General features: G+C 37.0%; 1 protein-coding gene across 1 annotated transcript in view; it reads right to left on the minus strand.

Moving 5' to 3' along the window:
• Positions 1 to 3,378: 3,378 nt before the first annotated feature.
• LOC121429639 (sucrase-isomaltase, intestinal-like) overlaps positions 3,379 to 17,626 on the minus strand; it is a 49,685-nt gene continuing 35,437 nt past the window's right edge. Inside the window, exons 21-23 of the mRNA XM_041626778.1 lie at positions 10,148 to 10,197; positions 4,803 to 4,982; positions 3,379 to 3,535 (exon numbers count right to left, since the gene is read on the minus strand). Of these exons, the coding sequence (XP_041482712.1) occupies positions 3,473 to 3,535; positions 4,803 to 4,982; positions 10,148 to 10,197 (293 nt within the window). The 3' untranslated portion in view covers positions 3,379 to 3,472. The remainder of the gene's footprint in view (positions 3,536 to 4,802; positions 4,983 to 10,147; positions 10,198 to 17,626) is intronic.

Genomic DNA, 17,626 nt, shown 5'->3' on the forward strand with positions numbered 1-17,626 from the left:
GTGAGACGAGACTGGAGCAGTTCGTGATTGGACATTTTTATTTCACAAATTATATGCGCAGTTGATAACAAATGAATGAAATAAACGAAAATCGTTGTGCAGTTTTTGTTTAATCTTAGTTTCACGTGTTTTACTTGAGAAATGTCTGCATATTTTCAAATAGAGAAAATATTATTGTGATTGTTTACCATTTAAAACTCAATTTTTCCAAGTTTCGCCATAATAATTATTCCAGATACACGTGGCACATAACATATATAGATCGTGCATCTCTCAATGTCATTGAGGTCGTTATGTGTGAGCGGTAGGTAGCGGATCATATAATATCATATTTTATATCATAAAAATCGTCTGCTTCTCAAGTGTTTTTCTCCATATATGAAGCATGTTGACTGAAATGCACATGCTGAAACAGGGTATCAGCCAACAAAAATCAAGACCGGGAAACTGTTCCGTCTTTGAGTGAACAAATACCCTTGGTAGTCATGGTAATTGCTATTGTTACAACACATGTATGCTCTCATTAATACCTTGGTCATATTTGCTCTACGGCGGCCGTACGGCGAGTCGGAAACAGCCGTTTTATTAATTTTGATTTAAACCACCTATATGTAGCTGGACAAAAAATGTTAAAACGGGTGTTTTCAACTCGCCGTACGGCCGCCGTAGAACAATTGTGACCATGGTATTAGATGCACATAACCAGGTGACGGTGACTATCATTGCATCAAAGAAATGCTCGTGTTAATTAATTGTCCATCTTTTCGTAGGTCCATGGTCCCAATGGCCGACGGCCACAAAAGTAATCATAACGGATTCAGCGGACAAGACAAAAAATTAGGGGTGGCTCTATCTGTTTTCATCCCCTCCAGACAATGGAAACAATGGGCGAACAATGACATCACAGTGTGCTGATGTTCGATGGATATGGAGCGTATGGAACACGTGAGCAAAGAGTGCACAACGGACTATACCTAACTTTTTCCAACGGATGGCAATATTATTTTCAGTTTTACATCCTCTCTGCATCCACAAGTTGAGTGGGACAAATCCTTTAAGTAAAATTTATAACTATATATATATATAACTATATATATATAACTATCACTATACATATATATATGCAGTAGCGGACCGTGACCCGGACGAGACAAAGTATTGGGGGGGGGGCACTGCACTGTCTGTGAACAATGCTGTGCCCCCCCCCCAATGCTTTGTCTCGTCCGGGTCACGGTCCGCCACTGTATATATATATATATATATATATATACACACACACACACCATCACACACACACACACACATATATATATATATATATATATAAGGGTGTGTGTGTGTAAAGCTTTACATGTACAACAGCTTTTTGGCAACTCTTGTAAAGAAAAGGATGAAGAGAACAATGGTAGGCGTAACTTAAATCAAGGTTCCCCAGAGCTATCTACCCTTTGGAAAAATTGGTGATGCCGAAAAAATATCTCTGCCGAGAATCAAACCCGGGCCTCCAGCTTTGAACTCACCTTCACCCGACAAAAGGGAAATATAATCGGTATAGTGTCGAAAATCTGTTTATCTGACGGTCAATCGGATTAGGCTCACCCTAACCACTAACCCGTCTCTGTGGTCTAGTGGTTAAGGCACCGGCGTTCAAAGCTGGAGGCCCGGGTTCGATTCCCGGCAGAGACATTTTTTCGGCATCACCATTTTTTCCAAAGGGTAGATAGCTCTGGAGAACCTTGATTTAAGCTACGCCTACCATTGTTCTCTTCATCCATTTCTTTACAATATATATATATATATATATGTATTATATATATATATATATATATGTGTGTGTGTATATATATATGTGTGTGTATATAAACATTGTTTTGTTTTTCTCTTTTCACCTGTGCGCATTGGGCATTTAAATTCAAATGGATTTTGCCCCTTAGAAAATCTATTGTTGTTATTTTATTATTACTTTTATTACTAATATCTTTATCGGTATCATCATCACTATGGACTTAGTTGAAGTGAAAATAAATTAGGCCAAAATATCCTGTGGTATTTGTGTGGACTAAGCTAAAGCGAAACAAATAATGTCAAAGTGTTGCATGTAGGTCTATTTCCTGTCAGAATTCTATATTTATTTGTACGACGTTTTGATTTGGATATAAAAATTATTTAAAAAAATGAATTTGTCATAAAGAATATAGATATATGCAAGGTTTGTAACGAAAATGTTGGTCCTTTTGCATTAAAGCAATTAGCTTGTGGCAGAAGAGAAAATGAAATGAATAGAAAAGAATCAGGAATTTAGATTTTTTGAAGGATTTAATCACCAATGATAATAATAATAGTGATAATAACGAAACGTTTTTGTATAGCGCATGATAAGCAAGTTGCAAATCTCTAAGCGCTTTTTACATAAGGGGCCTGTTGCATAAAACTTTTTATTTGAGAAAACTCTGGTAAAAACTGAAAACTAAGGTTAGTCTGATTTCTACCATTGACTTTAACACAGGGCAAAAACTCCGGTAAAAACAACCTGTGTTTTCTCAGGTAAAAAGTTTTATGCAACGGGCCCAAGGAGTGGAGATGGAGGGGAGCGCGCTGTGTTCTTACAGTAATTGTTTACAAATAATGGCACTTCTACTAGCTTTATGCAACAGCACGGTCTATATGAAATTACCTCGAAATTACGGTCAATTGCACGACATCAATGTCTTCACTTACATGTAGTGATTTTATCATCTATTACCAAACTGTCACGGAGCTCATTTTTACGAATATGATGAGTTACTTACGTAATATTGCGTGATTCTGTAGTGACGCAAACACGTCGAACACATTTGGTCATTAAATGGATCTTGGTATCCAACTGAATAGCGGTACTGAAATGGAATACCATAACTATTAATCAGTGTTGTCAAAAATATTAAACGAATATAGAATTTATATTTCATTTCTTTACAAAGCAGTTCAACGTGTTCCGGTAGGCAGTATACCGCTCAAGGGTATCACTGCGAAAAAGTATTAAAGGTATTGTTTAACTTTGTGAGCGGCCGATTTAAAAAATTATCAAACCAAGATGAAACATGTGTACAAGTGCATGTATTTGAACTAATAAACCCTGAAAACAACCATTATTGAGAATGAAAAGCTAAAACTACAAGGTAAACCCCGATTTTGTAAATAGGTGTCTTATAGACGCCTAAATACTACACATAATTGTATGGGGTAAAATTAAGATGGTGTTTCCGGTCACTTTATATTTCAATTTTTGAAGCACTGAATTATTTTCGAACGCAATTTTTTCTGGGCTTCATTTTTGTAACATATCGTAGACACAGATGACATGTGTGACCTTCTAGCTCATATTTTTTTAAAAGTCAAACCAATGTTAACCAATCACTTTAAACATTCTCGTCCAACCAATAAACAAATGAAATGTCTCTACAGAAGCTCAATAATGAAGTGTTTTTCTTCATTAAATCCACTTGATTGTGAAATCTGTCATCATGTCGAGATCTAGGCCCGATAACTTTAGCACCTGCAGACGGGGGGAGGGGAGACACAGATAATAAATCGAGATAGTGCTCTTTGAGTTATTTATAGTGAAGCTTTAAAGGGAAATCCAGCCTTGGCCATAAAATGTTGTGTTGGGAAGGAGAAAAATAAAATAAACAGAATGGTGAAAGTTTGAAAGAAATTGGACAAGCAATAAGAAAGTTATAGCTGCTTTAAAATTGAGATCACTAATACTCTGTAGATTTCAAATTGGCAACTGGGTAAGTAAATTATGACAAGGGGCAAGGACAACTTTCCCATAGGCCATGTACTTTATTATCAGGGATTTGTGGTTTTCTCCTAAGTACCCATTCCCCTGGGGCAGTAATCTAAATATAACCCATGTAGTATGTTGTTTTATGTCCTCATGAAAGAAAAATATAATTTGAAATAAAACTTTTGGGAAAAATGACATTTTAGCCATAATATGTATTGGAGTACATGGAAGAGTAGTCCTTGCCTTACATCACTATGACATCCCATATGCGGCCAATTTGAAATCTCCATGGGTATAGTGATTACCAATATCTACAACTTTTAAAAATTCATATCTTTCTTTTTGGTTGTCCAATATTGTTCAAACTTTCACCTATCAACTTGTCTGATTTTTCTTTTCCTTATAAAAACAAGTTTTTATTTGGGTTGGATTCCCCTTTAACAAATAAAGTTAAACATATAATAAACTAGATTGACACTGACACATGACTGATGAAGACTTTAAGGACATTGGGAACAACTGAATCTGCCTGTCATATCAACAACATACAGAAGAAAAAAAAGGCTCGTTCTCAACCCCCCCCCCTTGCAAAATGTATGCGAATGCAAAATTAATCTGAATAGTCTTGGTTCCATTGTATTCTTCAACTGATAACAATGGTGATGGTCAATGATCAAAAGTCATACAGGGACATATTAATCTCCTCGAAAAAAAAGCGGTTTGAATTTTAGGGGCTTCCAAAAAGGTTTTTTTACTACGAAGAAGTTTCCAAAGTGTATTGAGCGATAAACGTCACCCCTCCCCAACAAGAAATGATGAAAAGATTTATTTTATTTATTGAATTATTAATAATTGACCAAATTAGTAAATGAATGAATAAAACGAAAATAAAACAAATTAATGATAAATAAATAAATTAACAAATAAAAAGATGAAAATAAATAAATGAATGCATAAATAAATCGAAATCCAACGTTTTTCATCGGATACCTGTCAATATGATATTTATAAAAAATGATTCTATTTGTCTTACGTTTTTTACGTCGTCAAATTCCACATTGTCTACCGGCAATGTAGATTCTGTTTCAGCGGCAGTTATTGTTACGTCAGTTCCTTCTACGTAGTTATCAGCGCCATAGATAACAATATCATCAAAGCGTAATGCGTTTGGATCAGTGTAACCATCCACCATGACTGTCATACTAAGAATACCCTGTAAGAAAAGAAGTTTATTTTTTCTATTACAGAAATACATTGAAAACAGTTTTCCTGTAGATTACATGATGAATAGAATAGTTTTAAAATATTGAGAAAATTACTCTAATACTCATCTTCATATTTCATATTACTACCAATATTACTACAACCACTACACTACTGCTACTACTACTTCTACTATTACTACTTCTACTACTACTACTACTACTACTACTTCTACAGCCACTACTACTACTACATACTACTAATATAATACTAATATAATACTACTACTACTACTGCTACTACTACTACTACCACCACCACTTCCACTACTACTAAATTTACTTCTACTACTACTACTTTTACTACTACTACTACTACAACAACTATTTCTACTACTACTACTTCTTCTTCTTCTACTACTACAAGTACTACTACCACTACCACTACAACCACTACTACTATATACTACTACTATACTACTACTACTTCTACTACCACTACCACTACTACTACTACTACTACTATACTACTACTACTACCACCACCACTACCACTACTACTACTTTTACTACTACTACTACTACTACTACTACTACTACTACTTCTATTACTACTACTACTACTACTACTACTACTACCACCACCACCACCACTACCACTACTACTACTACCACCACCACTACCACTACTACTACCTGGGCCGCGGCACACCCCTACCACTTTTTTGTTCGAGTTCCCCCCCCCCCCCGGGACTAGTATAGTCCCGTATTGTAGTACCGGATACTATCATGATTCCGGACGCGCATATTACTGCGTACGAAAACAATTTCGTACCGTAAGACTTCAGCAGTTCACGGAGCAATAACAGGAACTGCATTCACTCATATATAAGCTTCCTTATTCCTAAGGTTCGTTAGTCAGAAAACGAAATGAGGTCCGTAATTTCGAAGGTTCGTTAGTCCGAAAACGAAATGAGGTTCGTTAATCCGAAAACGGAATGAGGTTCATAGTTCCAAAGGTTCTTTCGTCCAAAAACGAAATAAGGTTCGTTAATCCGAAGGTTCGTTATTCCGAGAACGAAATAAGGCTCGTTAATGCGAAAATTTAATAAGTTTCGTATTTCCGAAAATGAATTTAATTCATTTTGGTATCAAGTAAGGTGTTGTCCTTCCTTACAAGATGATAATAGTAATAACGAACGATGATACATGTGTTGTGGCCAAAGCATGTATTGCATTAAGAATAGGCGTCTGGATCAAGCATAGGCTTAATTTCGATTTTATCAATTGCTGCCTAAGAAAATGGTTTTAAAGATGCAGGGAATTAAGTGTGTTGGTCATTTGCGAGTAACCTCCAGATAATAGGATTTGTATTGGAGGGGATGTCGTTTTTAATGAGAGGTTCTGCTGGTTTTAAAAATGAAAATAATACTAATGATGATCATAATGAAAATTGAAATAAAGAATATAGATGCTAATAAAAAAATTCGTTGATCGTTACGCGTAGTGTTAACAAATTTCATCTTTTTTATGATTACAAAACATGGTCGAAACCTTTACTTTTTATGTGGGCGTTGGGGCCCAGATGATTAGTCTTTTGACTACGAAACAGAGGGTCGTAGGTTCGAATCCCAGCCATGGCATAAGTTCCTGCAGCAAGAAATTTAACCACACTATGCTGCACTCAACCCAGGTGAGGTGAATGGGTACCCAGGAGGAAGAAATTCATTAAATGCTTTCTTTTGGGCGCCTAGGCAGCCGAGGTAATAATACTAGCAGGGCCCACTGGGAGAACAGTTTCCAGAACCGAAGTGGCTTCCTTTGGTAAATACATTATTATTATTATCATTGTTATGTCATAGTCGGCCTACATGAAATTTTCAAATGGTTAAGCTCGTGATTCGCTCGCAACATCTCATATGTATGCCTTTTTAATGGTCCATTAGGTCCATAATTACCATAATGCGAGCTTTACAACTTCAGATCTGAATTTCTTTTCCAAACCGCTTGCTCGCGAAAAGTAAAACCTAAATATATATCCTATCTATCAGAAATCAATTGAAAAACTTTGCTCAACTTAATTACCACAAAACACACAACTTCTTCACACAGATGATAATCTCATGGTGAAAATATCCATTTGCACCAAAATGCCCGTTTTGACATAAAAGTGTATTTTTTGCCTGCCCCCCCCCCCCCCCCGAGGAAAATACGCTCCGCCGCCCCTGGTTGAAACATGAATTGTCTTCATGGCTAACTGCAATAAGTCCTTAACATGTCCCTTTCAGATCGAGTCAGAGCTTATATTTAAAATTTCTTCTCGCGCTTCTTGCTTGCAGTTGTTATCTAGTTGCATAGGCATCTTGTTTTGAAGATCACAAACATGTTGCCCATCATAATTAATTTTAGATAAATATAGCCCGCGCTTCGCGCTCGCAAAAATAAAGCTAATTATTGATTGTTAGGACTACCCTTTCAAATAAACTAACAAACAAAAATCAACTTTGAACTGCCGATCGGGGAAAATAAGGGTGAAAAAATTTCGACCCCCCCCTTCTATTGGCAAAAGTTGGATCCATCGGGGGTGGCAGGGGGGCACTTGCACCCCAAAAGAAATAACAGGGAAGTGCTATTTTTCCAAAATTGGAAGTTCTATTTTTAAAATAAATACTCTTTTTAAAGTATACATTTTAGATTGATTTTCATGCTGGAATAAAACAATTTTTCAGCTCGCACTTTGCACTCGCATTATTCGACTGGTGAAATATGTATCCTAAATAGGTCACTATTAATGCAGTCCTTGATAGCTTCCTCTTCTGGTCAGTATATCTAAGCTCGCGCTTTCCGCTCTTATTAATTCTTTATTTAGATCATGGACCCTAGGGTCCATGGCTAGATGCACATCGTTTTAATGAGAGCAGAAACCTGCTCGATTTTTTTTTATTTGTTATTGAAATGCCCTAAAGTTTGAGCTTGTTATTTTCACTCGCAACACCTCGCAATATTGCCATTTAAATAGTAATTGACCCCCAAACGAGTTTTACAACTTCAGCTTTGAATTTGTTTCCTAACCGCTCGCTCATTATACTCTCTCGCGAAATATAAAGCCTAAATATACATCTTTCCGTAATCAGAAGTCACTTCAAAATGCTTATCTCTTCTTAATTACTATAAAGCACACAGTGACTTCACGCAGATGATAATCTCATGGTAAAAATATCATCAAAGTGCCCATTTTGACGTACGGGTGTCATTTTTGGCATTGCCCCAAATGAAAATTCTTTTGGCTGCCCTTGCCTTCCCATCCTCATACCAACTGAACAGCAACGGTGTTCCCCCCCCCCCCCACACACCACCACTCTTCCCCTTTTCTCTGCTTTCCTGGTTTTCATATTTCGGATTAACGAACCTTCAAAATAACGAATCTTATTTCGTTTTCGGATTAACGCACCTTCGGAACGAACCTTATTTCGTTTTTGGATTATCGAACCTTCGGAACAACGAACCTTATTTGGTTTGCGGATAAACGATTCTTTCGAATAGCTAACCCTTTTTCATTTTCGGATTAAGGAACATTCGGAACAACTAGCCTTATTTCGTTTTCGGATTATCGAACCTTCGGAACAACGAACCTTATTTTGTTTTCTGACTTACGAACCTTATTTCGTTTTCGGATTATCAAACCTTTGGAACAACAAACCTTATATCGTTTTCGCATTATCGAACCTTCGGAACAGCGAACCTTGTTTCGTTTACGGATTATCGAACCTTCGAAACAACGAACCTTAATACTTTGTTTTCTGACTAACGAACCTTATTTCGTTTCCTGATTATCGAACCTTCGAAACAACGAACCTTGTTTCGTTTGCGGATTAATGAACCTTTGGAACATCTAACCCTATTTCATTTTGGGATTAACGAACCGTCGAAACAACGCCACAAATGTTCAGATTAACGAACCCTTTTTTGTTTTCGGATTAACGAATATCGAGGTATAGGAAATTTACGTATTCCGAAATTACGAACCTTTGGAATAAAGAACCTTCGGAATTACAAAGTGTAACCATATCGAACAAGCGAACACAAATTTATTACCAACATCTCCTCAGACTCGATATGAAGAAAAGCAAACAAAAAAATTTACTCATAACATCATATATGAAAGAAAAAATCCCCCCAATTCTTAATTACATCGTTATTAATCAGGAATATCTTCACCGGTCCATCCCGCGTCCGGAATCATGATGTAAGGTGACACACACGAAAATACTTGTTTTTCGTGGAGGGGTATGCGACAAGTGCGATGCAAAGGAAACGATTAATAAATATAAATTAATTTTACCATATAATTTTCATAATATCTAGAATAGCAAGTGCGAATTTTTTTCTTGATTGTGTTTCCTCTAATTTTAATTTTTAAAGCACTGAAATAAAGGTGTCTGGCAATAGGATACATACTTATACTACTACTACTACTTCACTTGTAACTACCCCACCATTACCAATGCTACTTCTACTGCTTCAAATATTTTTTTTCTACTATTTCTTTTTTTGTGTGTTTCTTCTCCTTATCCTCCTCCTTTTCTTCTTATTTTTCTACTCTTTACTCTTATCCCCATCATGGTCGTGTTTCTCGTTTCTTTCTCTTCTTACAAAAATCGATTCGGTGCTAATACTATTTGCCCAGCAATTGAGTCCTCCTTGTATAGTAATAATAATGAAGGTGGATTTTAAGATCACTTTACGTTCATTGATTACCCAAAGCAACTTATCCTGTCTCAGTATACAGTAAACCGCTGGTCGTCGAAATGGTGGGTGTCGTGTCGGTGAAATTAAGAGTCACAAAATAATGAAATTTAAGAGTCGACCGTCTCGTGGCTTCGCACCTATGTCATTTAAAGGTCAAATAAATATCACTGACGATAAACATAAAATAGCGACTGCAATCAATTGAAGAACCCTTACTTTATTCCTGTATTTGAAATGGTTAAGATTTCCCATATCACAATTGTTATCATTACTGTCGTTATGTTACAACTGTATAATTGGCATCATCTAAATTACATTAATCAGTATCAATAATCATTAATCAATAACATCACTGTGAATAAGATTACCAATCAATGAATGATCGGTTTCCTTATCTTCCTTTTAACTAATTAAATTGATAGCTTACCTCTGACACAGAAAAATCTAACAGGGTGTATACACCGTTTTCATACGTATCTGTGGTCGATGAAAGAATAAAAAACGTAATCCGAGTTACAAGGAATCTGCATGCCTTATGAATAATTCTTCCTTACATGCCTAAAGAGTATACCCCCCCCCCCAAAAAAAAAGGGAGTGATATTAAACTATAGGGAAGATTAAACTATAGGGAAGATGAAACTTCTGAAATAAACATTAATTGCTATGAATCTTACCGAGTCTATACATACTAGTTATAAAAATCAAATGCACTAGGATTTCCTGTATAAATATGTATTCAGTTCGAGCTTGCACATGATGATTATCATAATACATAAATAGCACCTTGAAAGCACATGCAGTTCCATCTTATTTGCTCTAGGTGCCTGAGACCAAAAATATCAATCATTCATTCACATATTTTCAAACGTGATATTTGATAAAAACGAATAAATATTATATGAAATAATGATAACTAGTTACAGTAAACATGGTAAAATACGACTTATAGTCCAGTCAATCTAGCCAGAATAAGGGGGTAACCCATCGCAACACGGGATATTCCACTCAAATGCTTTTGAGGAAGGTCCCCTAAACACTATACTAAAAGTCGCAAGTGTTACGATACTGCAAAAAAAAAACAATGAAAATTTAGTTTTGAATTTGATTTCCTTTTTCAAGAAATAATTAACCATACACAAACAAATAAAAAATAATAATGGTGTTACATCTCTTGAGGTGTCAGATGTGCAATCAAAAGTTGGTTGGCGAAGTTTCCTTAAAGTTCACAATGATGGCGATGATGATTTTGATGTTGAAGCACGATGAATAACAAGAATCACTGTAATGAGTTAAAATGTCCGTGAAGACGATGTTGATGATGATTAGCAGTCAATTTCAGCAATTCTTGGGTTGAAAAACGTTCATTAAAACCGGTTGGAGACCTCGATGAGAACTGAGAATTCCTCTCAAAGTAACTGCAAACTGTTCATTGATGGCATGCAAATAATTTCCCAGAAGATAAATGTTGTATTCCAGTTGTAAATAAACTATGCTCTGACATAAAGTCTGCATGGCGTGAAATTCTTGTTCTGATCTGATATAATGATCTCCTTGAAGAAAGTGCCAACTCTATACATATAAATTATTCACCATTCCGGAAGCTTCTAGTTTTGTCTACAAAAATGAAAAATTCTGCCAATTTCTAAAGCAGTCTAATTATAGAACATTCTTGAATGACCTCAGTGAAATTAACAATGTAAACATAATAGCCAATACTATTGTCCTTTTCACTGCAGGCTGGCTTTGTTGTCTATCTTGGGACATTCCAGAAAAAACAAATATCATTTAGTACTCATTATATGCTATGAATATCCTTAAGAAGGTAACTCAATAAAATGAATGTAATTGCTCTTACAATTCTATATAACACTGACCAAATTAGCGTCATTTTCATAATCAATGGTGAATACTAAGACTATAAACCTATTCCCTTTAATAATTGTTGCGGCATGAAATATAAATAGTGTTTGAAACCCAAGTCTATTTATGAACAAAGTTACCTGTATGCAAAGTTATTTTGTGTCTATTGGTTAGGATCTCACTTTCCTCTCCTCGTGGCAAAATGTTTCTATATGTACTTATTCTGGTTGGTCAAGTATAGCAAGCCCAGTGTATAATCAGGTAGCAATAGTATTCCAATTGGTCAACACATTGGCCAAGCATGCAAATTAAACTTGACTCAGAGATACCAAGAAATAGGAGATACCAAAAAATTATCCCACTTGGCATAAGAAGACAAAGAAAAGTTCCACAGTCAAGACGTATTCACCATTTTGTTATAAAACTTGAAGAAAATTGCATAGATTTGGAGGTCAAACAATTGGTGAGTTTAAATTATATTATTTGTATAAATATATATATATATATATTTGTACTGATAATCTTGTACTAGTTAAAGGGACTTTATTCTGTATTTAAACCATAAAATATTGTTGTTTGTCATGAAGTTGTGATGACTGCATCTCAGTTGAGTATATTCTACTCCGCCTAATGTTATATAATACTTCTTTAAGTTAAGAAGGGAGAAATTCTGGCTCTGAATGTAATAATGTAAATTAATTAATGCATCTCTCTTATGTGTAATTAAGTTAATAGACATTACATTACTCTGATTATTAGTCTTTGATATACATGTATTAGTAATTCTAAATGAGGTTCCCTATTAAGGGAATTGCTAGAGTGAGAGAGACGGAGAGAGAAAGTTTGACCTTATACGTGAACACACAAAAGTGCACCTACTATTAAGTCTTTGTTCTGGGGTGCACAGATTTGTCAATGGGCAAAAGTTGTGACTAGGCTGTCAGCTTGACGGTTGCCATGGGTACGAAGTTCTGACCATGACTGGGGTCTGTTTACACAACTGCTCGTGTTTAAATTTAGTACCGATTTATCTTTGGTATATGATGAGTTTAAGTTCATATTTTAGTTATTATGTTGTATCATCATTGTATATATACCTGAGCGATATGTATTAGCTTATTATAGTCTTGTTTATGTTTTACTAGTTATCAAGAAGATTTTCTGTTGTCGTTAGTTATTTGATATGATTGTTAATCATGTATTTATCATATGTTTATCTTCTTTCTTATATTTCAGCGAACCACTCACTCAGTTCACTCGCTTAGTACTCTCGCTCATTTTGTATACTTCGTTTGTTCACTACACTGTTCACTATTCTGTACACTTGTTCGTCGTTTAGTTATTCATCTGTATACTTCGTTTACGCTCGACTCCGTCAAGTTATTAAAGTGTTTACATCTTTTGCTTATGATTTGTGAGCTGCCTCGATACTTGGAGAATTGTTGATTGCTGTGATTACATGAAGCATAACCGTATGGAATTGTGTTCCTGAATTGTTTATTTCGAGTGCGTTCGGAATATCGACCATCAAATTTATAACTACCATCCTACTTTAAACGCCTGTGGCTTGATTTGTTTACAGAAGTCACAATAATGCTATTCCAATGTAGTCATAACACATGATAAGGGGCTTTCTACATGGTAATTGTCAATCCGGGCAACACATTATGTATTACAGGCTTGTCTACAAACCCTCTTATGGTCCTCTTTAATGCATTGTATCAATTCTGAGCTTTACCTTACTGATGATTTTGGAGTTCTAATATGCACAAGCCTTCCTAGCCTTTCTCTACTAAAAGTTCTTGACATCTTCCGACACAACTTATGCCCATTGTCTCATTGAGGCAACGTGTGTCGGAAGAAGACATGGGTAACGGTGTGTTCTTGTTAATGTCGTCTTCATTGGCATTCAACCTCATATGCTCGACTCGACGGATTTCACACTGCACTTATTTTCCTTAACCCCAGGAAATTGGTGAGGCTAAGAGGGGGTCTTAGCTCCACCAATTTCCCGGGTTAAGCTTAGCCCATTTCGATTTCACACTACGTTTTAGCAATGTGGGCTAGCACTGTAAAAAGTACGGTACTATCTGGCCCTGCAAAAAAGCAGGGTTTTCACACTGCATTTCCTTAACCCCATATTATCCTTAACCCCGGACTATTTAACCCCATACTATCATTTCTTCGATTCACACTGTCTTCCTTAACCCCTTAAGCCCCTTTTACACCTTCACGGATGCAACACGGATCATCACGGATCTCAGTCCGTGATGATCCGGGGTGCCAAATTTGTATTTTTCTAGCATTCCCGGAGTGAGTACGGAGTTAACTGGTTATTAACACGGATATGTACGGAAAAGTACGGAGTCTACAAGGATAGGCAAGGTAGCAATAGGGATCCTGTTTGATATGCTCCCGGAGCCCACACGGAATACCCGGATGATCACGGATGTTACTGGGTCTTTACACGGACCTTCACGGTTGCTCACATTCTGTACTGGGATATATCTTGCTAGAATGAAGTTTCGTCCCTTTTTGCAGCATCTGGAGCATGCTCGTGCTTGGTTATGAATACGGACTATTGTTCATGTACGCAAACAATACAAACATTTGACCCCGGATAAAGCCGGTATCAACAAGGATCACCCGGTTCTTACAAGGAGCCTCCCGGATGCATTCGGTAGCTACACGGATGTACAAGGAGGCTACAAGGATGAACACGGATGATTATTAGTCCGTGTACTCCGGGATGAAAAATTGAACATGTTCAATTTTTCTCCCGGACATGCCGGTACATCAAGGATGGCGCCGGATGAGTAGCCGGAGTGTACACGGTAGTCCCGGACTGTACACGGATGACCCCGGATTGACAATCCGGGATGATCCGTGTTGCTTCCGTGAAGGTGTAAAAGGGGCTATACTATCTGCTCAACCGTGGTTAATGCCTTAACCCCGGACGAGCCCTCAGCTCATGAATATTGATGATTTTACCATACAGAGCGTGATTATCGTGCAATTCAACTTTTGTGATTGGCTAATGCTTAGCCCCACTTTCCTTAGCCCTGTTTCGTTTTCACACTACATCTCTTAAGCCCCAGTCACATATAGACCCCGGACCATCCCGGATCTGATCCGGGGTGGTCCGGGGAGCGATCCGTGTTGGCGCCTTGGGCATCCTTGGAGGTCCGGGGCGGTCCGTGTTGGTCCTTGAACATCCAGGAGGCCAACACGGCAGTTTTTGACTGTCAAAAACATCCGGCGTCATCCGTGGACTGCCGGGTTGGCAAAGCCATCCGGGATGGTCCGTGTAGGTCCGTGTGGCTACCGTGTAGGTCCGTGTAGCTGCCGTGTAGGTCCGTGTGGCTGCCTGGAGTATCCTTGGCAGTCCGTGTTCTTCTTTCCCATCAAATCTTTACAACGCTATTTACTTTATGAACTTTTCAGTAGTTGTTAAACAGTGCTTAATTTATTTATGATTAAATGGATGATTAAATGATTCAGGATATTTTCTTACGCTTTGGAGATTGGCCCCAACCTAATATTTGTAAAATTAGTGCATATATGAATAATTCGTTTTCTAATTTTTTTCTAATATTTACCCCAACTTTGTCTGTTATTATTATTTCACATTTCATTTTTTTTAAATATGTTATATGTATATGTTATGTACCTGTTACATCGAAATTGTACATTAAGTTTTATACTACTACCCTTCATCGACAGTTATGTGTCATGACCTGGGCCTATCTTAATTTTTATTATGTTTTCTATTGAATTGGAAAATTTATTTCCTTTATTGTGATTTCAATAAAGTGATATCAAATCAGTGGCGTACCTAGGATTTTCCACAGGGGGGGGGGGGCAAAATCGTTCGCCAAAAAAATTTGACTAGCCAAAAAATAAAAATAAAAAACGGTTTTCAATCACAAATAAAGGATTTTGTACCCGAAAAAAATTGACAAGCAAAAAAAAGGGTTTTCAATCACAAATTTGAAGTTTTGAGTTTTGATATCTTTTTAAAAAACATAATATAATGTTGCGACAAGGATGAGAAAAAATGAAACAAATGAATAAATGAATTAATAAATGGATATAAGCTCATTATTATGAGCAGATTTTAATTTGCCGTGCTGGTCAAAACAGCTGCCGTGTTGATCCTTGAGCTGACGTGTTCATCCTTGAGCTGACGTGTTGGTCCGTGTAGCTGACGTGTTGATCCGTGTAGCTGACGTGTTGGTCCGTGTTGCTGACGTGTAGGTCCGTGTTGCTGACGTGTTGGTCCTTGTGGCTGACGTATTGGTCCGTGTTGCTGACGTGTTGTTCCGTGTAGCTGACGTGTTGGTCCGTGTTGCTGACGTGTAGGTCCGTGTTGCTGACGTGTTGACAACGTGCTCTGCCGGCATGGTCCGTGTAGATCCATGTGAAGCTGCCGTGTTGATGCCGTGTTTACAGTTTTTCGGGGCAAAACTATCCCGGACCTCCCCGGATCATGCCGGCATTGCCGTGTTGATCTGTGAGGATCCATGTCTATATGTGACTGGGGCTTTAGCACCGCAATTGTGGTGCTAGCACGACTAGCCGGCTAACCCTGCTTTTTTGCAGGGCCAGATAGTACCGTACTATTCCCGTGCTAGCCCACTTTGCTGAAATGTAGTGTGAAAACGAAGTGGGCTAAGCTTAATCCCAGGATATTGGTGGGGCTAACCCCCCCCCCCCTTTAGCCCCACCAATTTAGGACAAAAAGTGCAGTGTGAAAAGCATATATACATGTATATACATGTATATATATATATAAGGACTTTTAATATAGTGTTTAGGAAACCTTCCTGTAAGAATTGCCATATTCCAATTTCAATAAATCTACTTGCAATTTTTGTGGGATGTATTACCAGTTTGTTTCTTAAATATTTATAATAAAGTTACATAATTATTTATCATAAATTTTCGCTCAAATTAAATTGTTTTGGACACTCAATTTGTAATCTTTGGGCTTTTTTCCATATTTTTCTAACTTCTTAATTGCTAATTTGCATGATATGCAAATTTCATAAATTTCCACTGCTTGGATTTTGGGGGACTTTTATTTTAGGGGCCCTTCCTGGATCGTATTGCAGTGGAATATCCTGTGTTGCAATTAGTGGAGGGTCAAACCCTATATTGAGTGGATTATTAGATGATGAAGGGGTTTCAAGTCATCTCCATCTTATACGACTTTGTAAGGACGTCTGGAAAATCGAAAATGTTAAATCAAATTTATATCATTGCAATAACAATAAGAAGACCTTGGGTAAAAATAAATATTGGAAGAGTTTACACACACACACCCACACCCTCACATGAATAGGGCGGACACATTTCCTCGCACATTAAAGTTTGCATTGTTTAATCATGATCATGACATCGTGCATCTTTTGACGAAAGACAATTTAACATCTGTGGCGAATTAATAGCTTGAGAATGGTGAATCGCACTTACAAAGATCTGGAATTACTACAACGCGATAAGTTTATCTCAGTTCTAAATCGAAATTTTCTTTAATCTGATGGCGTTGACTAGCTTACGTAATTTCCGCGCTGATGTAAAGATAATGAAAATGATAACAAGGGTTAAATAATCAAAATAATACACTATTCTGACGACTTAGCGCCAACGCCTTCTTTTTACAGCTCATCCAATATTTCCAAGAATTTGGCAATGCTTTTGATAAGGCCATTAATCAAAATGTTTCATTTCCTGTTTCATTGATGCAAGCCAAGTGCCACCGATGACGTGCTTGGCGATCGTGATGATTGACGGGAATGTTTTTTTTGTGTGTGTGTGTGTGTGTGTGGATGGAGGTTATCTTTGGTATTGACAGTTGCACATTGACTTCCGTTGATGTTTTCATTCACCTTGATTTATATACAGTAAGAAAACACAATTATGATCAACACAAAGAAAATCAACAACAAACAAATAAAGAGACTAATCTACACTCTAAATACTAAGGAGCAGTGGCGAAACGTGACCAGGAGCAGACAAAGCATTGGAGGGGCACTGTATTGTT

This window comes from Lytechinus variegatus, chromosome 16 (genome assembly GCF_018143015.1).
Source record: "Lytechinus variegatus isolate NC3 chromosome 16, Lvar_3.0, whole genome shotgun sequence".
Lineage (NCBI taxonomy): Eukaryota > Metazoa > Echinodermata > Echinoidea > Temnopleuroida > Toxopneustidae > Lytechinus > Lytechinus variegatus.